Here is a 26,851-nt window from a genome sequence, read left to right as displayed (position 1 = left end):
GTTTATATCTATTCAAATATATCTTTCCATTCTGTCAAAAATATAAAAATATATGTTCAGCCTGCCAAAAATTAAAGAAAACAAAGTTTTAAAATACACCAAAAGTTTTTTCAAGCAATACAAATAAAGAATTTAAAAGTCTGCAAAACCTTTTTTTTTTTTCTGATTTAAGGCTTAATATCCACTTATGACCCTTAAAGGTCAATTTAACCTTCCCAAATATTATTCCAATGTTTTCTGTGCTATACTGTCAAAATCCTCAAAGATGTTAGGAGACCAAGGCTTGTATCCGCATGCAGTACCCTTAAGTACAAACCAGAAATGAGACTATATCATCATGTTTTAAGCTTTAATAGATCCTTTATGTGACTTCATCTGTCCCAGTTTTTCTACTGAAAGAAGTTCTGAGAAAGAAGAGTATTATTCCCAGAAAAAATTAATTGTTCCCATCTTTGTGTTCCCAGAGCAATTTGTTTTAAAATTCTATTCTGACAATTATGAACGCTGTAGATATCTGACTCTCAGTAGGCTGTGAGTTCGTTGAGGGTGGAGGTCATGATAATTCGTCTTTGTTTCCCCAAAGCCCAGTACAGTGGCCAATTTACCATGCGCCCCTGAACACGTTCTGGTTCTGTTACCCTCCGATTTCCCCATCTAGAAAGTGGAAATAATTCCCTCCTCACAGTGTTGTACAGTAATTACTTGAAAAAAAATACAGTGACGACCTTGAACAAGGTACTCTATGAATGTGAAATTAACTGTTATATTACGTTGAGTGTTTTTCACACCAAAGTGGTTTTCTTTCCTTTCCCCAAAGAATACTGCTTTTTATTATAATATTAAATGTTACATTATACTTTTGAATCTCTGACTAGCCACAAAATAAAAATCATGAGTCATAAAGTCATTATTTCCTTTGTCATAAATACTTTAGTGCTAGTGTTTAAGCTGTGCTGTCTGTAAACCAATGGCTTTCAGACAATGAGAAACTTCTGTACTGAAATTCCATGAAGCATTAAAGCTTTAACTCTTTCTTACAACTGGATATAAAAATGATCCTGAAACACTGAAAGGGAAATGTATTTAACATCTCCCACAGTCATCAGCCCCTAAAAATGGCTCAACACTAAAGTAATTTTTCTGATCAAAGGAGTCGAGATGACCGAACTGCTCAGGAGGATTTCACTAAAGCTGGATTCAACTCCCCATGCCTGGTGAAGTCACTGACTTCACAGAATGTCTATTTTTGCTCTTAAAAAAAGATCTTAAGTGGCTTTTTATAAATGTATCTGCTAGGCTAAACCAAATGATCCTTAACCAGTCATTGTCCTAGAAGGAAAATATATTTTTCTGTTAGAGAAGCAAGTGACAAATCACTAAATTTGATAATTTACATGCAAATAGGAACTGCATGCAGGAATCATATCCCGTTTCCCAAAGCTGAGCTGAAGCTAAATTGTGTGACCTTATGCAAATAACATAACTTCTGTGCCTCATTTTCCTCGTCTGTAAAATGAATGTGTAAATCTAAATCAGGTCAGTCCCTCTGGCTTCTCTGAAATATTCATAACACTACTAGGTAAGACTTAGTCCAGTCCTGCTAGCAGGCGCTTGTGCTAATGCTTCATTGTGTTTCATCACAACACAGCAACCCTATGAAGGGCATAAAGATTATCATTCCCATTAAGAACTAAGGAAACAACGTTTGACTTGTATAACCATGTATAACTTACACAAGTCACCTTATACAAGATGTACAACTAAGAAGTGAAATCCAGGGGAAATTATTGAACTATTATTATCACTACCAATAGTTTAAAAACAAATATGGAAGAGATACTGTATCTCATAGTGCCAGTATGGATAAAATTATTTTTCTTTTTTAGAACCCTTACTCTTTATATTTATTTTTTAGCTAACAAGGTTCAAAAGCCTTATCATCACTCTAAATTAAAAGGTAGCATATGTAATGGGAAAAACTGCAGATTTTATAATGGAAACGAACAAACAAAATAAAACACAATGGTTTGCACTATCTTTAGGACCTAACCAGCTGTGTTACTTTAGGAAAGCTATTTAGTCTTTCTGGGCACCAGCTAACTCATCTCTAAAATGGGAATAATATCTCTAAATTAAATATACTTCAGCATTAATTGAAATGATGTATGCATAGTACTTGGTACCCAGCAGGCATTCCATACATATTAACCTCACATCCATATCCTTAACGTGCCTTATATTGTGACAGTCATTTAGAACATGTCCTTAGAAGTCTACAAACTTACTTTTGATCAAATTGGCTCACAATAAAAGTTATTATAAAAGGTTTTACACTTTTAATACAAGGTATTCACTGAGTCAAATACTTATTAAGTACCTAGTATGTTTCAAGCAATATGATTCACAGTAAACACAGAAAGATACCATATTTTGTTAACATTATATATTTCAAGTAATCAGGGTCATTTCTCACCATTGTATCCTGGAACACTTTTTCCTGCTTGCCCTGGAGGAGGTGATTTAGAATTACCTAATCCAACGCATGACGCTGTAATTGGGGATCCAGTCTCTGGAGAAATAAATATTATTTATCATTTAACGTTTCAACTCGAGATCATGATGTTTCCTCAGTGCCTGCACTGCCCCTCTCCCTCCACAGAATTTCACTGCATGAGGAACAGATAAATAGTGCAAATGTACTATTTAAAAGTGCAAAAAATCCAGTAATTTATATAACATCGACATTTTTAAAACTTAAGGACACAAATTCAGAATAATATATACAGTAACTGCTTCTGTTAAAGAAAAGAAAGGCTTTTCTAGTGTTTCCAGCTGTGCAGCAGCAGGCATGAAGAACGGAGAATTATGCGACTGTGAGAGTTTTACAACACATGTTAAAAACTAAAAAATCTCTATAAAAGATGGTTTTTCTTAATTTGCCTAAAGTTATTTTATCAGGGTCAATAACAGCAAAGGGCAAAATATTCCTGTAACCTTTAGCTCAGTCTCTGGAATAGGTAACCCAAAGATTTTTTTTAAAGTATGTGAAAACACCATACTCTAAATTTTAAGAACTACATTTGCCTAGAGACCTCACATCTAAAGCTGAATTTATCAATGCTTTATCAAATTGCTCTTAATCTGTTGCTCCTGGATTTTTGAAGGCCCAAAATATAGGAAGGAAGCTATTTATGCTATGCTGATTACTTCCTTAAGACCAGACACTTATCCACAATTAGCGTGCATTGATTAATGCAAATGTGAAACCTGTCTTCTCTGTCTCAAGTTGTAACAGAATAGCTATTACATGATAATCGTAAGTTCTGAGAGTGATAATTTTTATAAAGGAATGCATTTGTATTATTAGCAAAAACAAGTTTGGAGTTAACAGAGTATTTTAAATATGAGATTTGTATTTGTGGAGGGGCAGGATGAGAGAACACTGACAGTGAAAAGTTTCATAACTACAGGCTTAATGTTATACATATAAATGTGAGTATTAAGGGATTAATTGCCAAACCAATCAGGTCAAAAGTAATCCAAAATATTAAAAACATCTATCTTCCTAAGGACGCAGAATGTATTTCCTCCAGTCTGGTCTCCACCATAATTTATCATATATTTACATCACTTTCAAGTGATGAGAAGAATTTATTACTGTTCTTTACCTTCCAGAGTAGTTCAGTTTATTATCCCCATGTTATGGATGGTGGCTCAGCTGACATCAATAACAGAAGATGGACTCTTGAACACTAAAACATGGTTCCTAGGTCACGGTGCAGAGCTTAACGTGCTAAGCCAGATGGTCACCGCTAAGGAAAAGTGGCAAGTAACCAGAGCAGGCAGCTGATGTTTAATGGAGAATTCTCAAATATTCTCATATCATGACAAAAAATGGAAAGGGATTTTGTGAAATGGTATTCTAACAGCCACGGGACACCCTGAGCATTCTCCCTACAGCATAAGCAAAGCATGGGAGGAAATGCACATGTTTGGAAATTTAACATCATTTTTCCCTTTGCCTTTGGGAAAATGCCTTAAGCCCACACCTTAGCTAGCCTTGAAAACTGGTAAGAGAGACAAGAGCAGTGGTGAGAGAGGAAGCAGTCCTGCAGAGAGAGGTGCTTAGAGGAAGGTACTCGGATAAAACAGGGTGACCACAGAAAGAGAAGCTACCAGGACATGTTAGAAAGGAGATAGCACCTTCAAGATGGTTCTGTTCCCCCTCCCTCCCAGCTGAGAAGCAGCTGCTGAAGTAAATCTGCTATTTTTAAAGTATATCTTGTCAAGTTTAGTTGATCAGTAGGGGCACTCCAATCACTTAAAGTTCAAGCTCTCGACGTTTCTTAACACCATAAGGCCTCTCAGCCACTTGTCACCACACGGCTCCAGAACCTACAAATGTACCGTCTGGTGATTCTAATTCCTATCAATGGTTCTGGTACCTGCTGCCTAAAACAAACAAACAAACAACCCACAACATGAAACCAACTGCACCCCGCTTCATCGCATCTCAGTGTGGATTCTTATAAAAGACGCTGCACTCTGTTCTTCCTGTAACATTGGGAGGAGGGAAGTGAGAATGAAATGAAGCTAAAGACACTAGAAAGTGAAGTGCGGTCAGTGTCTACTGCCTCAGCTGATCTTCTTAAGCATCGTCGTATAGTGATTACACATTAAGAATCTTTCAGCCTTCAGCTGTTTTGTTGTAGTTTACGACCGTAAAACCACCATGAATTTTAAGAGTCATGAAAATGAGGCCGCCCCTCGCTCCCTCATCTTCAGAGACGGCCAACACTCTGTCACTCCATCCACTTTTACTCTAATCTGAGCACCCGACGCCCACACCTCTTGGCCTTTCTCGCACCTTCGGAAACAGCCTACATTCTATGTAGTACGTATCTCTCCAAATAAATCTACCTTTACTCAAAAAAAAAAAAAAAAAAAGAGTCACAACAATCAGTATCCATTTAGTTACTTAAAGTAGGTAAGTTTATACTTTGAACTTTAATGCAATTTGAGTATCTCGTTGACCTTATTTTGACATTCATTTAGGGGATTAGAAAAAGAACTGTTGGTGGTGACACGTACAAAGGATACAGTCAGACGAAAGGGTAGTTCCTAGGATTCTAAGCAATCTAAGGAGCCACAGTTGCGACAAAAGTGGGATGAGAAAGACCACAATGGTTGTTACAGAGACAGCCATTTGGCTTCCTCTCTTTATACCTCTGCTCGTCCTAAGACCCAAGAAGCGATCCATCTGCGCCACAGGCGCACAGACGCCCGCTCGCACGCTCAGGCACGCAGACTGCGCAACCCCAGGCTCTCCAGCTGCTCCACGTGCAGGGCAGGCTCCGTTCCCGGAAAGCCCCAGGCATGCTGCGCTCCTTAATCAAACTTCAGAGGGCTCCCACAGCCCCATTTCAAAGATGCTCTAAAAACATCTGCCTCACCCTGCCCAGGCTGTAATTAACCGGCTAGCAGTTATCTAGGCAGACAGGAAATCCAGATGTCATGTTTTGACTGGGAAATAGCTACACTGAACAAACCAGAACATTCTCTTTGAAGAGGAGAACTGGACACTTCATTTGAAGAAATCTTTCCAAAGGTGCCCAACCTGAGAAAGACACAATATTCAGCAATTTTCCAGCATAATTTCGTTAGGGAAGAGACAACTGGGAGGCAGACAGCAGGAAATTGAAGGTTGCGAAGAATAAGCTACTTTGGTATGTTTATATTCACACTGCGTTAGAAGCTAATACAGACACTTCACTATTTTTTTTAGTATTTTTCCTGCCTCACCCCACCTTATTGCATTAGTGAGCTGTAACCTAAATGAATTTTTCTTAAAACTTCTAACTCCAAAGGAAGAAAATGAAAGAGAATTAATACACATATTTTTTCCAAATATGAATTATGCCTTGTACCATGTGCTAAGTGCTTTTTGTTTATATTATTGCATTTAAGCCAACAGGAAGAAAAGGAAATATTATTTTTTTCCAGATGAGAATTCCTGAGGCCTAGGATAGAAAATTTAAGCCATTTCCCTTGCTTCACATTGTTTTCAGAGAAGGAGAACAATGGCACAGATGAGGAGTCCCTTGTGAGGTTCTCATGTAGAATACAGACGATGAGTAGGAAATGGAACTCACCCAGACCGCATCTCAGCAGAGAAAGAAAAACCCTTGTGACAGGAAGTGAGCCCAGTCTCTCACACACGCAAATGGAAGGAATGGTGATACGTAACACTTATTACCAAATGTCTATGAGCAGCTATTATGTGGTACTGTCATTCAAACTGGATAGAGCAATAAATGCAAGTGCCCAAAATTCCTACCCACGTGGAGCTCACATTCTAACTAGGGGAACAAACCACAACAACACAGGAAAGTACAACATATAGCATGTTAAAAAGTGATAACCACTAAGAAAATAAAGCACAGACAGGATATAGGATGTGAAGGGAAGGGATTGCAATTTTAGATTGGGTGACCAGAAAAAACCTCCCTGAGAAGTGCATTTGAGTGAAGACCTAAAAGAAGTGAGGGCACGTGCCTCATACATATCTAGGGACAAAGAATCCAAGAGGAAGGAACTGCAAATGCAAAGATCCTGAGGTAGGTTTATTCCTAGAGTATTTAAGGAGCAGTGAGGCAGCCAGTGTGACTGAAGCAGAACAAATGAGGAAAGTGTTGATAAGAAATACGATCAGAGAGGTAGTCAGGAGACAGATTGCATAAAACTACTTCAAAGTCCTCGTAAGACCTTAAGTTTTTCTTCTGAGTGACTCTGCAAGCTAATGAGGGCTTCTGAACAAAGAAGCTGATGAACCATAACAATGCAAATAAAATTTACTTAAATAGTTAAGCCTCATTTAGGTTCTATGATCAGGTTTATTTTATTTGGGGTTTTGAGAGAGATATGGGGGAAATATGGACAGGTGGAAGCTGTTTTGGAATGGTTGGGTAACGACAGGAACCTGTCTTCCTGAAAGTAGGAACCCATTCACATGAGAATTCACTAGACTGACAAAAAGACTAGAGCCCAGTTAGGTGGCAGATGGGAGACAGCCTGCCCACACAAACCGAAGACAATCAGTTTTGTTATATAAGTGTTAGTGTGTCTATAAATCAATACAGCATTTCTAAAAGGCAATTTTGCAATTCTTATAAGAAGCCTTAAAAATGCCAATTTTTCTAAAAACCTTTAAAGCCTCCTCATAGCCTTTAATACAGTTGTTCCACTTTAAGGGATGTGAACAATGAGATATTCGTAAGAGTTCACACGTATCAAGTGCCAAGGATGTTTGTCATAGTATTATTTATATTAGAGTTTAAAAGATTGTCCAAAAAATAGGAATTATTCCATATTAAGGAATACTGCAAAGGCATTCAAACACCATAGAAAAATGTCCAGCCAAGATAGGAAATGATTCTCACCAAAATACTGTTTAGATAAAAGTTATGAAACAAAATGTACAACATGATACAATTTTTTGTAAATAACATACATTGGGCAAAATAAACATCTTGGCAAGATACATATAAAATATTAGCAGAATTTCTGGACTCCATTTCTGAATGGGGAGCAGAGGGGAAATTATATTCAAGAGTTCAAAGGCTACATCCATAGCCTTTAAATCTGTCCATGGTGAAGGACTGAAGGTGGGTGCAATTTGATATTCCTTCTACCTACAGGTGGGTTCCATGTCCTCTCAACTTCAATTTGGGTCATCTCTTGATGGCTTTGAGTAACAGCAAAGAGTGGAAATGATACTTTGTCAGTTTCTAGGCACAGGTCGGTCTTAAGAAAACCAGAACACTCTCAGGAACCCATGAGCCGCCATAGAAGATGGTCGGCTACTCTGAGTCTTCCAAGCTAAAAATGCCACTAGCAAGCATTCCAGACAGAGTCCTAGATGAGTCAAGCCTTCGGCCAGTCCCAGGCATGACAGTGAAGCCATCTTGGACCCTCCAGACTAGTTCACTCACCACACAATACTGTCTGAGTTGTCTCAATCAACAACACTTGGAGTACTAAATCCCTAGCTGATCTCTGCTGTATTTTTGACCCATAAAATCCTGAGATATGGTGGCTATTTTAAGCCACTAGGTTTTAGAGGTTTTTGTTTTTTGGGTTTTTTTTGGTTTTTTGTTTGTTTGTTTGTTTGTTTGTTTCACAGCAAAAGACACTGGAATACTTGCCATTAAAAATGTTACAGAAATCTTTCAAAAAGGAATTGTGCATGTAATTATATGAAAACATCCCCCTAGCCAACAGCTGAAATCAGGTTCTTCTAGTGCGCTTTGAGAATCATTTGTATCAGCAGGACCGAACACCGTCCAATCCCTGACATTTTGTGCTCAGAAAATGTTCGCTGACTAGTAAATGCATCCTTATATAATTTTAGGCTCTGATTCCCATTATTAAGAACAGGGATCTTAAAAAAATAAACAGCAAATCACACAATGCAACCCCAAAATGAACCAGAGAGCAAGAGAAACAGAGGACTCAGGAAAGGGAAAAAACTGTATGTTACTGCTGTAATTCTGTTACGATCTTTTTCTTATTCCAAGAACGATATTCAAAGGTCAGCCCTTCCATAAATATTTATTGAATATACCCTGTGCACTGAATGCATGTCTTTTGGCAAAGAAGGGAGTGTTAAAGGTGGAAAGACATGCCTAACAGAAATAGTAGCAAGAACAAAGTTGAGCAGTTAGACCACCAAGGGACTGACCCCAAGTTATTTAGTAGAGCAAAGCGTGGGGGTGGTGGGTGGACTGAGAGATAATAAATAAAGAACAAAATGTGCATGGAGAGCAGAGGCAGATCACGAAGTGTCTCCCAAACTACATTAAGGAATTTGGATATTATTCTCGGAACATTGGGGGACTCGGGGGCTGTAGCAGAAGCAATTTATTCAGAATTACAACTTAGAAAAAGTTGTTCAGTTGCGAACTAGAGTGCTAATTTGAGGATCCCAACCTAGAGCAAGAAATTGGACGGTGGTGGTCTGGTGCAGGCGCAGGTAGAAGATGATGAGATCGAATGTGAGTTACACTCAGCATCGGAAGAGCTTGGTGATTGCTGGGATATGCGGACAGAGCAAGAGGAAGAAATCCAGGACAAGCCCCAGGGTTTTGGCTCACAGATGAAAGCCAACACAGAAAGAAGAGGAGATGGGAGTCAGGCTTAAGAGGAAGAACATGGTGGCAGGTTCAGCTCTATAAATAAGAGCTCCAGCTGTATCTGGAAATCTGCCAGTGGGTTCCCACTGTGGTTCTAGAAACACAACATTTAAGCAATATGGATTCAGAAGTTGGTGGCCCATACAGAGAGCTAAAACCCTAGAAATAAATCAATTCAGTGGCCCAGGGCCGCTGAGTCGTATTAATCACAGCATCATGATGGGCACAGAAGCAATCTGTAAAGAAACCATTCTCTACACCTCTAAATCTATACAGTGAGCTATAAATAACTTGAATGGTGGTAGCCAAAAGAAAGCAGAAACAGCGAGTCGTACACCGGTGAAAGAAAATCAATGTAATCTTTGTGTTCACGAGATGGTGCGATTACAGTTTAAAATACTTAATTCAAAGCAGCTTAACTTTTGGTACTGGAAGCAGACCATTAATTCAAGCTGCGAGACACTGGTCTTATCCGGGTCTCTTACCAGCACACTGCCTCTTACCTTAGAGAACCTCATAAATAACTTAGAGCTGAACTAGATATGAAATGCTGGACTAACGAAAGAGTAAGATAAAACATATGGAGAAAGGACTCCGGACAACACAGAGCAATGACAGTTCCGGTTCTAATCCTGACTCGTTCGTTGACTCTGGGAAATTAAATTCTCTGTGATGAATTTTTTCATGTATAAATTGAGCCCTTTGTTCTAAGTTTTCTTGAGTCTGGACTATCTACAGACCAGGATGCTAAAGATGGTCTTTATATTTGTGCAGGGTTATTCATAGAATGGAAAGGAAAAGAAAAACATTTACTGAGTGTTTCTATAGGCCAGGAACTTGCAGAATTGTTCATACATATCTGTTTCACTTCATTTCAAGCTTTCTACAAGCCTGTGAGAAAACCCACGGGCACACGATTAAGGACTTGTCAGCCGCTACAGAAGGAAGTAACTAAACCAGGATTTAAACGGTCTTATTGGGAGTCAGCGTCACTTTTTCCTGCCCACACTGCTTTTCCAAGGAGCATTAGTCACCTGTTGTTTTCCAAATTAGAACTGATAGCAAAAGAGGAACTGGGAATTACTCTTATGGGGCCAGTGGGCCCACCGTGCAGAGAATTGCATGCACCAGGGGAAATCAAATTTCCAGACCAGAAGGTTTTGTCAAGGGAGGGTTTACGAACTCTTTCTTGTAAAGATCTACTAAAACATGACACGTTTTCGCCTTTCTAGAGGGGATTAAATGTGATTCTTGCAAAGGGAAGGAGAATTAGAATAGATGATATTTCAAAGACCAAACCAATACTATATTATTAATCAATTTCTTAGTGTTTACTCTTTTATCAAAACATTATCACTAGCATAGTAATGAGCACAGAGATTCTAAAAAGCAACTTACACATCTGAGTTACTTCATGGATCATATTTGAAAAAAGTACCAACTGTAATGTGGGTGTTCTTCTGACATTATAATGCTATAAAGATGAAAATGTGTGATTCAATGACTGCTATTTAACTCGGGTATTCACTTTCAGATGGATTAACAATCAGTAAACAGCTATTCACTTTCAGAAAGAGAAAGCCTCACCAAGCCTAGCATTTGACAAAAGATTATTCCTTCCACAAACCAAATTCACGTAGCTTAGCTCTAAGTCCCTGCTTCTCCAACTATCAGTAAAAATTACCTACGTTAGACTAATGAAGGCTTGCTCTAAATGAGGAAAAAACTCTGTTGCCAGGCAACAAAGATGCCATCAAGATATTTTTCGTCTCTTACCAGATGAACACCATCACAGCATCACTCACTGAACACTGCTGAAATGACACTGTGTCTATATAACTGTTTTTCCCCAGTCATAACTTCTCATGTCAAACTACCTAAAATCTCTTTCCCATGAATAAAAAATAGAGACGAATTTATTTTTGAGAAAAAAAATGTTTTGAGAAAAACAAAAATGCACCAGACAGTGGTGACTCACTCATATTACTAAAGACTCTGCATTGTACTATTTGAAAGCAGTACAGGGAATATATATGGGACCACCCAGTTCGTGGGGCAGTGGCATTGCCAGTCCAGTCCAAATCAGCTCTCTGAGTTCTACCGTGTGTATTTCAAAAGTCTAGTTCAATCCATTGTCTTTGAACATATAGGTCTGTACTTAGAAAAAAAAAAAAAAAACTATCACTATAGCCCAAATCTGATGAGCTCAGAAAATATTAAGTAAAACCCAGAAAGCAGGGAATGATAGTTAAAAAGTAAAGCCTAGGAAGGCAGCATTTTAATTCTACATAGAAATATTTTACTTCAAGATCTGCAACCAAAGGAACGTTTGCTAGTGGCTACTGGTACCCAAACCAAAGAGAACAGATTTTTAAATAATTAAAAATAGAGTCATCAAGGTAAAGTCACTGAAGAGATATTTTCCTCACTGTCATGTCAACTATATAGAGCCTTTTATCCCTTGGCCCCAAAAAACAGGAAAAACATACAGGATTTTGCATAGGGCACAGACTAGGTATGCTTAAGTTGGAAGAAAGTCACACATCTACCATATAGTTGTAACATGTTTTTTTTAAAAAAGCATACATTACAAGGGTCATAAAACTCTCATTGTGCAATTCTAGGGATGAAGAAACTTCCCTATCACAGATTAACTCAGAACCACAGTCTGACAGACTGAAATCCCTCTGCATATAAATGTATCAACTCAGATGCACAGAAGTGGAATGTGTGAGAATGCAAAGGTAACCGAGGAAGAGGGCAATCCAGGAAAAACGCGTGGCTTCAACTTTGATCCTCTCCCCATGCAGTCTCCAATCCTGGTTGTGGGTTTCATAATCAGTCTACCAAGGAGGAATGAGTCAGTACTGTATCTGAGCCCATACCATTTCTCACAGAGATCTCAGGCTGGAATGACTGTTACTAAAGTATAATTAATTATTCCATGTTGTAAATAAAATGTATTGCTGCTGTTAGAGCAGGCAGATAGCTAGATATGAGCAGAGAAAGGGGGACACAGACCAAATGGCAGGAATTGGGCAGAAAGGAGGGGCACAAGCCAAATGCAGGAAACCACACATCATGTAAGCAGCAGGGTTCCCTGGGCAGAGAAAGAAAAGCAGGAACCTTTGGGCTGATAAGGGATCATGCTTTTTGGGGTGACAAGTGGTCTGGAGAAGAACAAAGAAAGGTGAGAAAAGGCAGGAATTTCCAGTGTCCAAATGTAACCTTTTGCTCATTATGCCCTCATTTCAGTAAAATTAGCCTTGCAGATCAGAAGCACCCATCATGCACCGACGCCATGAGACTTCCAATCCAGACTAAATAAGGACAAAAAGCCCTTCGTCCTTTGGGAAGGTGGAGTTGGGATGATAATCAGGGAATATGACCCCAAACCCAATGATATTCTGCCCATTCATTTTTGCACCCTATGTAGCTAACTTGCCAAACAAACTCAGGGCAGCCGCTCACCTGAGCCTGCCCACTGTCCCCTTGAGAGTGTGCTATCCATCCTTTAATAAATCCTCACTTTTACTTTTTTTAACCTCTAAATCCTGTCTCTGAATTCTTTCTGGGGCGGGACAAGAACCTGGAACACCGGTTGCATCTACTGGCAACACTGCCTTTAAAAAAATCTTAGGCTAGTGGCTCTTCTCTCACTATACCTAAGCATTGGGCCTGGATTTGATCAGCCTAACCCATTTTTGTGGTTAAAATCCTTGTCCCTGTTGTCCATTCTCAGAAGTACAAACCACCAAACAGTACAAAAATAAGGATTATCAGATCGTGATACAGCCTTGACACACTTTAATAATATGGTATTAGGGTGTGTGTGCCTTTAGGATCAATGGTTTTGATTTAAGAACCGGCATGACTGAAGTTTGCCGGAGCCTGTGGGTCTACTTTAATAAAAATCCAGAATTATCAGATTCCTCCTCAAAGGAAGAAGATTCAGGCTGTATATAGAATGTAGTGACTTCAGAACTTGCAATTGCAATTAAAACTGTGGCAGTTCAATCAAACAGGGAGAGAAATGCTGTGATTACTCCAAGATATAATAACTCAGCAAAGGTGGCTCAAGGCAGATACGGTAAGATCAATAACTTCAATCGGCACCAATGTCTCAATACATTAGGAGACTACCGTTTTCTCACTGAAATCTTTCTTTAGGGTTTTAAAAACTCTATAAAGAATCTGACTCCTCCATTAAAGAGATGGACACAAAACAAACACCAAAATCACCCAGTGCCATTCAAGTTGGTAATCATTATCTCATTTCAAGTATTTCGTCACGACCGGGGCATAAGGACACTTGAAACATTTTCAACGTAAGTTCTGTATCTTCTGATGGGAACCACATATATATGTTCTGCCGGCAGGTGGAAAGAACCATGGATTCTTTTGATCTAAACCCTTGTCCCTTATAAAAGCCATAGTGCAACTCGAGTGTTCTAACCTTGCAGTCTTCATCTTTATTTAACTGACCAATAGCAAGCAAAAGAGTAAAGTGTTTCTACCCAGGATTATATAACATTACAGAGTGGGATGTCAAGCTTTTTTGTCACAATAATTTCTAAACTAGTATCAAATAGGAAGGAAATAAATAGGAAGGAAAGAACGAGGGAGGGGAAAAGAAAAGGAAGACGAAGAAAGGTAAGAAGAAAGGAAGGAAGGAAAGAAGGGGAAAAGAAAAGGGGAAATTTCAAAAAGAAATAAGGTCTATTATGTTTTGGGTTTTGGTGCTTGGTTGCTTAAATTTAAAGATCATTTTTTTGTACTAGGTGATTCACTCATAAAGAAAACAGTACTTTTACACTAATCTTAAGTCAGAAAAAAGAAAAGAAATCTTGCAAAGGACACCATGCCCTGCATTGACAGTTCTTCCTTTGTAAAACCGTGCTTGCAGTTTGATTTCTGGAAAAGCTCATCTTAGTACTAAAAATGATCCATAACAGTACAGTGTTTTATCCGGTGATTGTACAACTGAAAGATAACGAAGTTCTGGTTGCTTAGTTTTGTACATGGATTATCATGTCTTAAGGGAACAATTATCAATTCTCTTAATTTTCCCTTTTTAAATCATAATTGCAGCACCTCTGTTTCTCAACCTTTATCTAAAAAAAGTTCAGTCAATAATCCAAGTGCTTTTAATCATATTACAGATAAGTTACCGTGAAGATAAAGCATCTGGGTATATGATAATTCATCTGTTATTCAGATTTATGAATCAAATACATATAACTCTCCTACCTAGACTTGGCAAAACCAATTGCTTTCATGAGAGCATCAAACATTTACTTCATTACAATCCAAAACAAGGGTTTAATGCTTCAGTGGTGTTGAACAGCAATGATTCTTTTTTAAAATCTCTGTAAGGAGTTGATCTGCTCTCGGATTTTCCACAGATTAGTTCTCAATTTTAAATCTTAGGTATTATTTAAATCAGACATCAAAGAGTGTTGATATTAATGGATCAAAGAGGATGTTAGTCACTAGAGATCTGTTGTTGCTAATACAAATTTCACTTGGGTAACAAAAACAACATGGTAATATAAATGGATTGACTGCAGAGTGGCTTCTTATAACTCAAGTCCCAGGAATTAATCAATTGTCACTTATACATTTTAGTTATTTAATATATTCCTCACTAATTCCAAATTATACATCATAGTTTCTTAACAGCTCATTTGTACACGTATATTAATGTAATCAGAGAGCACGTTCATAAATTATCCATTGTATGGAAGGTTCATAAAAGTGTGTGATTGTATAAAATACTATCAATTTCTAAGTCAATAACAAGTAAGAGCAACCTTGTAGAAAATTTGAAGTAAAGAAAAATATTCCTTTGGGCAAAGCTCAACCTTCCCTCAAACGTTATCAGATTTTTTATTGACATACCTCTTGGGGAAGCGCACCGACATCTATTTGATATGTAAAGTATTAGGAAATTCATAAACGTGCTAGAAATAGCAAATTTTTCTCTCAGTTATTAAGAGTTACTAATAACTCATGAAGTACGTGTCTTTTCCCCCATTAATCTGATATCACCTTAAGAAAGCTGAACAGTTGCAAATATTAAACTTCAGTATCACTTTGCAATTATTTACCACAACATGCAACTTTGAAAACAGCAAATTGATTTCTTCTATGCAAATAAAGACTCTAACTAAATTTTCTGTTAGTAGCAGACATCTGCACCACCTGGGATAAATTTCCTTTATAAAAATAAGGACAAAACCACCGACCTATCCAGCTAGCTAGTTGCCTACCTACATACCTATCCATGTGTATGTCTTTGTGTACTTTAATCAGACACAATATCAATGCTGTAAAATTAAATGTGCAGATGGAAAGAATCAGTCATTTTGAGTAGAAATCCACTATGTTTTCCACAGTAATGAGCAGCCATTCAAGCCTGATTAAAGTGACAGCACACGGACATAATGTGGCTATTAATTCCCTCTGAACAACACATTAAAGAAAAATTGCAAATTCACATGGAATTCAGTACCCACTAGAGACCTCATATGCTTGTTTCTCAGGCTTCAGTGAGTTTTTTGTTTTTTGGGTTTTTTTCGTTTTTTTGTAAGCCTGGATGCACTACATCTGCACAGGCTATAATCTGCAAAGACATCAGTAAGAAAAAGTAAAAGAATCATAATTTTATTTATTAATGTGTTGGTTTCCTTCAACAAGCTTTAGCATAGTCACCTTTAAGGAGGAAAGGGGGGAAACAAAACTCTTCTACAAGCATTTGTGTAAGGTCACTTATGTGTTGGCAACAAGTCTCCATTTTGACCAGGAAAGGAAAAGCATCTTGGAAAATATCTTAAAGGTGATAAGATAGTTTCCTCTTTATGCCCAGGAAAATAAGTGTTAGAACTTTCCTGGTGAACAGGGTATGCATCAATTCTATAAATACTCTTCCTTGCAGGGGTCATAATTTTTCACTCTTTTTTTTATATTTTACACATAGCATTGCTCTTTCTCCAAATTCAATCTTATCTTTTTTATTCCCAAATGGCTACAAATCTGAATTTAGATTAAAAAATTTCTCCCTTAGCAAATCATATATGAGAAAACAGAAACTCTGATTTTCACCTTACTTAAGGAACATGTATATTCTGTTCTGATCATTTGATATTTTTTATTACAAATGATATAGAAAACACGTTTTTCTAAAAGAGTAATATCCAAGAAAATAATGTAAAAAGTATAATTTATTAGAATCAGAGTTCTAAAATATTAGACACTGAAATTCAGTTTTAGCCACTCGATCTTCTAGAAATAATCATTCTAAAAATCAGACCTAATTTTTGCTAAGAAATTTTATTAATTTTTTAATCCAAATTTGATATCCTGCCCCAATTGCTCAGGAGATGGAAATTCTGAAAAGGCTAATACACAATTGTTAACCTAATAAGTTGAACCAAGTAAGGTTGAACTGAAATATGTACATATGAAGGCCACAAGGCCCCCATAACTCATAGCTATGCTCAGTGGGCCAAATAGTAAAGCCAACAAAATCACCAGACTCAGTGATGAGGAAAACAGATTCCAGATAATCTACTTACTTTCACATATGTATGCAATCATCCTTCAAAAGAAGCAGCAGAAAGGTTTTTTCAGTCTGTACCAAAATTTTAGTCTAACCACTGAATATGACAAGCTGTTCCCAAGGATCACTTAGTGGAAGGATAATAGAGAATAAATAAGTAAATAAATAAATTACATATATAGTAGTCTTTTGGTGAAAAATAAATTTCTCTGTCTTGAGTGCTAGGCAGAAGAGGTCTGAACATCAGAAGGGAGCCAGAAAACCACAGGAAATCCTATTAAAGAAACAGTGCTTTCCAAAAAAAGGTACTCTGGGAGCAGCGTGTACAGTGTACAGGGAAGCAGAGAGGACCGAGATGGGGGATGAGGATAATTTAATCAGGGCAGATGTTAAGGTAGCTGCTGCAGCTCAAAGGCAATAGGAGCACTGAAGGTGCAGTGAATCCAACAGACACTTCAAAGGAAAACCTGAGATTCAGGGACTCACCTGATATGGGAAACAAAGAGAAGCAGCAGCAAAAGAGGTCTCTGGGGCTTTATACGTAAGGACCAAGAGGATGGTAGCATCAATGTCATTTATGAAGATGTTTTTAACAAAAGGATGTTCAAAGAATTGCTTATTTCTAATGAAACAAGAACCACCTGATTCCTGAGTCTGTGCCTGATCATCATGATTCAGAATTTCCTCCAATCCTTGCAGAGTTTCTGAACATTTCTGCAATAGTTATGCACATGTTTGGAAAATGCTCACCAGTTTGCCACCAATGGTCTAGGACGGGTACTCGGAAGACTTTTTTGGACCATTCCAGGGTCTCCAAGTCACATCGTTCTCCAGCCACAAATAATGTTTTGAACCTGAATATAAGAGGGTGAGTGAATTCAAATTATTCCCTGAAAAAAAATTGAAAGAATTCCATCTACCTTCTTTTAAACATTGTACAATCCAAGCGCATTAATTCTGTCAGAGGAAAATAGTCATACCACCAGTATAACACACTGTAGAATGGTCAGAGGCATTATTTTTCTTGACCCAAATATGACTACATGCATATCATAGCATTGGAAAGAGATGCTTCAAAAGTAGAATTCACATCTATAGCTTCTCAGTTTTGAGAAGAGCAACTGAGTTGAGCTTTGTAATCTATCTGTCTTATTCACCTAATGATCAAAACGGAAAAACCTTTTTCCTCCTTGACATTACCTCTGCTAATTTTAGCTCCAAGTTTGCTGTATTCTACTTCAGCTTATACACAGAAATACACTCTCAAGTAACAGCTAAGGCAACAAATATGCTCATAAATATGATGCACTTGATCCTTCTCCTGAGTTACTTTGCTAAAGATTACTCTAATTTCAACACATATTTCTCCTATTCCAAGGATATAGATAGGAAAGATAGGTAGTTAAAAAGTAAATGCCATTGTGGCTTTCCAGGTTAAAAAGGCTTTTATCAAAAGGAACAGACGATTACTAAGGAATGAACAATTTTTGGCAGAGAGCACCATGCCACAGAACAGGAAGGATGAAATAGAAAAACCAGAATTGGTTAACACTACTGGCGGTTCATTAAGAGAATGACTATTTTTCTCCCCTTATCAATGGCCCCATGGCCTATCTGTCAAAACAAAGAATATACATATGAAAAGTCAATTCATTATCATCGAAATAAAACCCAATCAAACAAATAAACCCTACCTACCCTGAACAATGTAATAGAGCCACAGAATATTTCTTACCATTCCCTTAACTTACATCATTTCATGAAGAGCCCATGAAGATTCAAATATTTCCCCTCTATGCTCCAAGAACATGCATTTCCTGTTTCTGCTATAAACATGTATCTATTCTGTAATTGTTTGCTGCCTATTTCTCACAATGGACTGTGAGCTTCTTAGGAACATTCATCTTTATGATCGCAATACCAATCAAAATACCTGGGAATTTTAGGTAGTTAAACATTTAAACAAACTACATATATATTTGCAATTTGAGGTAAAATTTATGTAATCAAATGTGTATTCATTTATAACTTGCTTGAAATTAAAATTTGGATTATCATTATGTCCTCATCAGACAGAAACGTTAGAGCAGAATGAATTAAATGCATTAAGTCATTAAAAGTAGGTTCAAGTATAATGAAGGTTAGTGTAAAGTTTTAAAATGTAAAATGAGGTTGATACAGCTACGATTTTAGATGCTATGTAAAGACAAGACAAAATAAAAATATAAGCACCATATTGTTGATAATCCTAACGCTGAAAAATATGGCCATATTTTATTTTTATCTTATTCAAACAATCAGCTTCCTGATTTTTTTTTAAACTTCCATGATTAAGAATATTATGCATTTCTAGGGTAAACGAGGAGCAAGTGAAGTCGTTTAGAGCGGCAGGCCTGGGCCTTGTCCCGGAGGGGCCTGTAGGGCTTTCTAAGGAATTTGGATTTCATCATGAAGGCAATGAGAAGCGAATTAAAGCCATTAAAGGTTTTAAGCAGGAGAGTGGCACCATGAGATGCTTGCTTTAGGAAGTTGCCATTGGCAGAGGTGTGGAGGATAAAAGGAGGGTCAGGGCAGGAGCCCAGGGGCCTGACTTTGGAGGCTGTCACCACCATGGAGAAGAGGTGAGACAGGAACCTGGGCAGCCCCCCCTCCCCGGGGGAAAAGGTGGAGGTGGAGATGGGGGGTTGTCCAGGAGGTCTGAGTGGCAGGACTTACTGCTATGACAATTTGCATTTCCCTGGAAAGCTTTTCAGAAATAAGTTGTATGTCATTGTAAAAACAACAACAACAACAAATAAACAAGCCAAAAATACAAACTCTGATATACCTGAGTATAAACATACTATAAACAAAGACAAGTTTAGGAATAAGATGACTAATGAAACAATTTAAAATCTTTTAATAACTATTCAATCAAATATTATTTAACTCTTAATTCCTCACAATAAATAAAACCATGTTATGTAATTTTTAATTTTTATAATCAAATGATTACTGAAAAAAATCTCAGTATAAATCTAAAATTGAAAAATATAATTTAAAGATAAACTCATGCCTAAGGGCAATAGTGTATTCTTATTTTTTAAAGGACATTTAGTCCTTCAGGATTGCAAAAAAGGAATAGAAATATTTTCAACAGTGAAATCTCTCATTAAGGACCTTGCCATTATTTTATTAATAATACAAAGAGATAAATGTCTCATATTTAAAAATTCAAAAATGGATTTTTATTTAAAAATATATTTTGTAAAAGTGAAAATTAGATATTTTTTTCACAGTGATTTGGACTCTCTGGAGGGTAAATTTATCCATATTAGTTACATATATCCTGTATCTGCACTGCACAATATGGTAGCTACTAGCTACTGTGGCTATTTAAAATTGAAAAAAAACAAAAATATCAATTTCTTCATAGTATTACCCTTTGTTAAGAGTTCAGTAGTTCAGTAGGGACATGTGGCTAGTACCTACTACTACAGAGTTCGGTTTTACTGGATAGTGTGCCCTAGATTGTTCCAGACTCACTCAATATATGGGAGATATTCTGACGATGGTAACACGTGGAAAGATAAATCTACTCCCAAATGTATACTAAAAGGATAAACAGAATGACAATATACACTACCCAGAGTAGAAATAACGGGAATGAGACCTATACACCTTTCCTCAATTCTATATAAAACTGAGTACAATTCAAGACTCAAATGAAGTTGAAAATTAAGCAAAAAGGCAAACAGAAAAATGGTTATGCTAATTTTATTCCAAAATACACAGAAAAGCTGCACGGTAATGGATAAAATGCTAAAGATAAATTCTGGTGAAGAATTTTCAGGTAATAAAGTAGGGGTAGAAGAAAAGTAAAATGAGTATTTCTTTCAAGGTCCATAAACTAGCAAACAAGAGAAAATTACTCTCCACTTGTGCCAACAGAAGTTAAATAAAAATAGATTATTTCAGTGACACCTCGTCAACTTCTAGTTCACATGACAGAGCATCATTATCTTTGCCCTCAAGGTCTCTGTAGTTCTCTCCATCTTTCCTTAATTCTATTTCTTCCATTGATCCCCACTAAAAAAATTTAAACTACCTTTTGAAAAAAAAAAACTCTCCACCATTTGTTACTGTTATTTATTGCATTGTTTGGCTTCCGTTTAAACACAATATCCAATTATCATTATAAGAGTAACAGACCATATAAATTCAACAACATAATTCATCAGTTTTTGCTGCTGCTTTTTTTGTCTCCCGTATCATTCCCCCTATGTTCATTTTTCCTTCAGGAAAGCCTTTGGATTTTAAGTTCTCTTGGCTTTGTCTGGATGAACATGTTTCTATTTTAGCCTCAGTCTTCAATAAAAGATTCTTGTTTGACAGTTCTCCCTCAGAACTTTGAAGACCTTTCCCTCTTGTCATCTGGCATCTGTTGGCATCAGTTTGGATTTTCCTTTTCAGTGCTCTGTTGACTCTCTCTGATAGTCTTTCTTTCTTTCTTTCTTCCTTTCTTTCTTTTTCTTTCTTTCTTTCTGTCTTTCTGTCTTTCTTTCTTTTCTGTCTTTCTTTCTTTCTTTTCTTTCTGTCTTTCTCTTCCTTCCTTCCTCTCTCTCTCCCTCTCTCTCTCTCTTTCTTTCTTCTTCTTTTTTTTTAATCTATAGCTACAATTCATGTTCTGCAGTTTTCAAATGACCTGTCCAATGAGAATTTACTTATATTCAACCTGCTTAGTACTTGGATGGCTTTTTCCATCTGGGAGCCACATCTTTCTTCAATTCTGTAACATATTCATTTATTGGCTCTTCAGTTGTCATTTCTTTAATAATGTTTCCATTTTCTTCTTCTGAAATTCCTACTAGATATATTTGTAGTTTCCTATTCTTCCCTCCAAGTCCCTAAATGGTTCTTTCAGATTTTTTTGCTTTTTCTCTCTGCTTTGCATTCTGGATAATATCCTCAATTCTATTTGTATTGTGTATTTGTAATTTTAATCAGTCTTACTTGATTGTGCCCATCTATTTCTTTTATTTATTTATTTGGTTTACACTATCCATTGAATGTTTTTTATTTTTCATACCCATTACATATTTAATAATTTCATGTAAAATTAGTTTATGACTTATTATTCTTAACAGACTTATTGTCAAGTATGATTTGACTATATTACAAAAATAATCTCAATTGGAATGAATCCACATTCTAACTGTTGACTTTATTAGCATTAGAGTTCTTTGTGTGTTTAGAATTTTATTTCTCACTCTCTTGTCAAAAAAGAAGTTCTTTGTTTTTATTTTTAACTTTCTCTCTCCTATGCTCTCCTTCTCTGAAGGTTTGTAGGTGATACAATTATCCTCTAGAAGTCCAATGCCATAATGATGGCTCAGAATTATTAACCCACAGTGATACTCAGAATGTCACACATCCTATTCCAGGATGACAGATGGGTAGTTTGGTTCAGTCTCTGGTTGCTAGGCTGTTCTTTGCCTCATTCAGAGACCTAGACCAAAGCACGCTATATGTCACAGTCCCAGAAAACAACTGACAGCCATTAACATCAGCCTCCTTTTCTGAGTGGCGAGTAACAGCCCAGCCCACCTTCAATCACTAAGCAAGCTCTGACTCCATGACCTGAATAAGCAGGGCAATACTGAGTCTCTATTACTCCTCTAATGCCTGCTTGTACACCTAGCAAGTCTCTGGCTTCAGCCACCCTTACCACTTTGCAAATCTAATCCATTTCCAATCCACAAAAATGTTTATTTTTCATCTCAGTTCTGATGCTCTGCTTCTTCTTTTTTGTATTATCTCTCATTGCTCTGTAGTTGGAAACGAAAAGCTACATCAAAGTATGAGGTAGTGTGCTATCTTGAATGCAAATCTCAGTACAGAATTTTTTCTAACTTTCTTAAAACTGAACTAGAAGATCACGGGAAAATAAATCACTACAATGTGATAAAAAGAGCAGTGAATTAAAAAGCAGAAGGTGGTAATAATAGCTAAGACTTAGTATGTTAAGAACAGTTCCAAGTGCTTTGCATGGATTATGTATCTTTTATTTTCATTATAATCTTGTACGATTACTGTTCTTAAAGTCAGAAAGAAAGAAAGAAAGAAAGAAAGAAAGAAAGAAAGAAAGAAAGAAAGAAAGAAAGAAAGAAAGAAAGAAAGAAAGAAAGAAAGAGAGAAAGAAAGAGAGAGAGAAAGAAAGAAAGAGAGAAAGAAAGAGAGAAAGAAAGAAAGAGAGAAAGAAAGAAAGAGAGAAAGAAAGAAAGAGAGAAAGAAAGAATATATCATTTTTTTAAGGTCAAACAATCAGTAAGTAAATGATAGATTTGAACCCAGTGAGTTCAACTCTAGAGTCAGAATCTAAACCACCATACCATACTGCCTAGTCCTGGCTTTGCCCCGAAGTAGTTATGTAATCCAGGGAATGTAATTTCACCTCTCTGTGGCAAAGTCTTCTCTATTGTGAAATGAAGTGATTACACTAGATGACTTCTCATCTATTTTTCCAAACTCTAGTCATCTATGATAAAATGAATTTACAGTTCTGGTTAGTTCCCTATTTTACAGTATCCCTCGTAAACTTTGGGGGCTGAAATTTGGGGCAAATCATTAAATATATATTTAAGATAATTTTTACTGAGGTACCTAACACATTTTAAAAAGAAAACTTCATCACTTAAAATGTTCTGTAAGAGGAGAGAGAAGCAAACTGTAAATTAATCATTAACCTGCAATGATAATACCCAGCAAAATACCCATTCAGTAAGTATGAAATGTCTGGAATCCAAATATAAAATTAAAGGTGTAGTTGTATGAAAACACATGGGTTCCGGTTTTTATTATGTTTCTCCCAAACTTAACTTTTTTGGTCTTCAGTTTCCTAAGGAGATAGTTGGGTTTTTTGAGGTTCCTTCTGTTTCTAACATTCTCTTAGTCCACAAGTGAGAATCTATTAAAGTAGTTCAGTTGAAGGTATGATTTGCATAGACTAGAATATAAATGAAAAGCAAAAGCTGCTTTTATTCCATGAATGACAAAACTCCCTGGGTCAAGTTAGTTTCCTAATTTACCTATCATAGGAAGAATATGTCTATGGTATTTAGTTAAGAGTGTGGGATCTATTCAGATGGCCTGAGTTAGTTTATTTCCAAAGAGTTACTTAAACTCTCTGGTCCTATCTATTCACCTGTAAAATGAGAATAATCACAATCCTTATTTATTGTGAGGACTAAATGAGATAACAGACTTTAACTGCTTACACCTGGCACATAGGAGGTGCTCAGCAAGTGTTTGTGTTTATTAATAGCAGCAATTTGAATAATTGAGGGTGCTTGCAGAGTCTGCATTCCTAAAGGTTTATTAAAAACATAGGTGCCCATCATCATGAATAACTTAGGTGCCTAAAGACAAAGAGGGAAGACCAGGAGGAACTTACTGCAATTTCTCTTACCCTAAAATCTCATACTCCATGTCTATACCTATGAGTTTGAGAGAACAGTGATTTAATGGGTATTCCTTCAGTATTGTTTGATGGTTTATACATCAGGCAAATCAGACATGGTTTCTGCCTTTCTAAACATTTAAACCCATGTACAAATGGGAAAAGAGGATGCAGCAAATAGGAGACCTTGCTGGTCACACAACTCAAGCACTGTAATCAGAATGTTTTTGTCAGTAAAGAGACACTGCAAAACCTACAGATACTGTTTCTTCAAAACCCCTGGAATTGTCTTAACACATGAAGACTATACATAGCCCAAGATGTTTTTACCAAAATCTATGTTTCTATCCTTCAACTAAAAATGGAGGAAACTAAATTAAAATGCAGTTAAGGAAAAGAACAAATAGAGGGTAAACAGAAATATTATAATGGAAGATTCATTTTATGAACACATTTTATGTTCATTTTATGTAAATCCAGATTATTTCTTTCATAAAATAAAAAATAGAGGAAAAAGGAATAAAACCACTGATGCTGCCCAAATTGGAAGTTTCTTGCTTTAACTGCAACTGCTGTATGATAACTGTAAACTCCTTCTTGGGGGCACAGCAGCACAAAATTCATAACATCTGGCATTTAACTAAAAAAATTCAAACTGACTTAATTCAAACCCATTTTTGACTTGAAGAAACTACAAAATCCTTTTAGTATATACTAGCAGTGACCTATTTCAAAGAGGTTCAGTAAGAATTGATAATGGAAATTGCCTTGAAGACACAAATTATTATAATTATCTTGGGATATACATATCATTAAACTAACATGAATGTCAATAAACCAGCACAAAAGTATATAAACTATTCAGTGCATATTATTACAAAACAACAGAAAAATAATTTCCTTCACTCTTTCCACAAAAGTAATTTGGACTATAATTTCCATGTTTTAGCTGTATATATGAAATCAAATAATATTTTCTCTTTATTTAGGACTTCCTTCTATTTTCAAAAGATACTTAGATGCTAACAAGTTTATTATACATAAATGCATTTTATATCATAATTAGCACCCTACTTTAAGGAAAATATAAGCAGGGTAGTTTAAAAAAGAAATATTTTGGTAAGTTTTGAATGAAAAGAAATGATATGATATAAAAATGATACCATATTATAATTAAATTAAAAATTAAAAATGGTATGATATTTAAAAATACCCACAGTATAGTGGAAATTCCAAATATTTCAAAGATACGTTTAGAACAGTCATTGTTAACATTCAGAACCTCTGGCTTTTTCCATGAGGGAGGTATTGCAGTGCCAGAAAAACTATATAAGGTTCCGTTATTCATTCTGATTGCAGTTTTTAATGTAATTTGCCCTGTGCATCTCGCGTTCACCTTGTCAGAGAGTACTGCTTCCCCAAGGCTGCCCCAGGGTCCTGTTGACGGATTGCTCTAATTGCAGTCGGCGCTGTAAACAAGGCGGCAACTCCATGCTCCGCCAGCACACGGAAATAAGCACCAGCATCTGGTGTTCCCACAGGCTTCCCCTGCAACGAGATTCATTTAAAATGTCACTGGGTAAAACGTCTCATATTTCATTGACAGTTCAATACTTACACATTTAACAGAGCAATATTAACAAAATGGAGTTCTCAACATATTGTAGTTTTAAAATATTCCCATGTTCCATTATAAATAAAACAAACCAAATGCCCAGACATCAGAGAGGGCATTTGCTCCAAAACTGCATCCTAAAAGCTGTTCAAAATGCAACTTTTCCTTCCTTAAGTTTTGAAAGAAAAAGGACAGGAAATATATATATATATCTCACATTCAAATTAGTAACAAAAAAAGTCTTCTACTTGCCAAGAAATTAAATACGTTGTTTTGTGTGGCAGACTAAATGAGAAATGTGCTGCTATGAATTTCTAATATTAAACTTTTTTTATGTGATTGCTTTTTAAATGATAATTGCAATTCTCAAAATATATGAGAAGACAGAAAAACCTAAAATCACAGTGATTTCTGAGCAATAACCTTTTCAATTAAAAGTCTCACTCCAAGAAAAAGCAACTTCTATGAATTTAAAGAAAAATCCAATAAAGCATCTCAAAATGTAGGTTTTCCACAGCCTCAAAAATGACATTACACATGTTCAATCCACTCATAAGAATATAACAATTTTTACAAACTACAATTCAAAAGGACACAAAGCATTTTTAACTGATGTTTCTACAAAGTGGAAAATAAGCACAGCATAAATAAATCAGTAATTCTGCAAAAATTCGAAGTGTCCCATAAGATCTATCAGCCATAGGCGCTCATTCCTCAATCCATTCTCATCACTGGTACTTCTTCCTTTGTTTCTAAGGTCAGGTGCCTGGAATGTTCATATATATTATGTTAAAATATATATATGTTTCACAGTCCAATTCTTTTGGAAGGGTTTGCGGTTTCTTATTTTGGACCATTTCTTGAAGACTAAAAAGTGCTAAAGTACATCAGGAATTTCTAAGAGATGAGTGACTCCATGTAACATTTCCTAAACTTCTCTGTCCACATCCCCTATCTAAGCATTCCATAGGTCTTATATTCTGGAAAACACACTTGGGAAACACTAAACTATGGTATTAAAAAAAAAAAAAAAGAAAAGAAAGAGG

The 26,851-nt window shown here is 36.4% G+C and overlaps 1 protein-coding gene across 1 annotated transcript in view; it reads right to left on the bottom strand.

Annotated features, from left to right (window-relative positions):
- The window catches only part of ACSS3 (acyl-CoA synthetase short chain family member 3), a 133,504-nt gene that overhangs the window by 23,469 nt on the left and 83,184 nt on the right, over positions 1-26,851 (bottom strand). The window contains exons 8-10 of the mRNA XM_010975095.3: positions 25,587-25,738; positions 17,503-17,606; positions 2,474-2,569 (exon numbers count right to left, since the gene is read on the bottom strand). Of these exons, the coding sequence (XP_010973397.2) occupies positions 2,474-2,569; positions 17,503-17,606; positions 25,587-25,738 (352 nt within the window). The remainder of the gene's footprint in view (positions 1-2,473; positions 2,570-17,502; positions 17,607-25,586; positions 25,739-26,851) is intronic.

Source organism: Camelus dromedarius, chromosome 11 (genome assembly GCF_036321535.1).
Source record: "Camelus dromedarius isolate mCamDro1 chromosome 11, mCamDro1.pat, whole genome shotgun sequence".
NCBI lineage: Eukaryota > Metazoa > Chordata > Mammalia > Artiodactyla > Camelidae > Camelus > Camelus dromedarius.
This window is presented reverse-complemented; position numbering and strand designations above follow the sequence as displayed.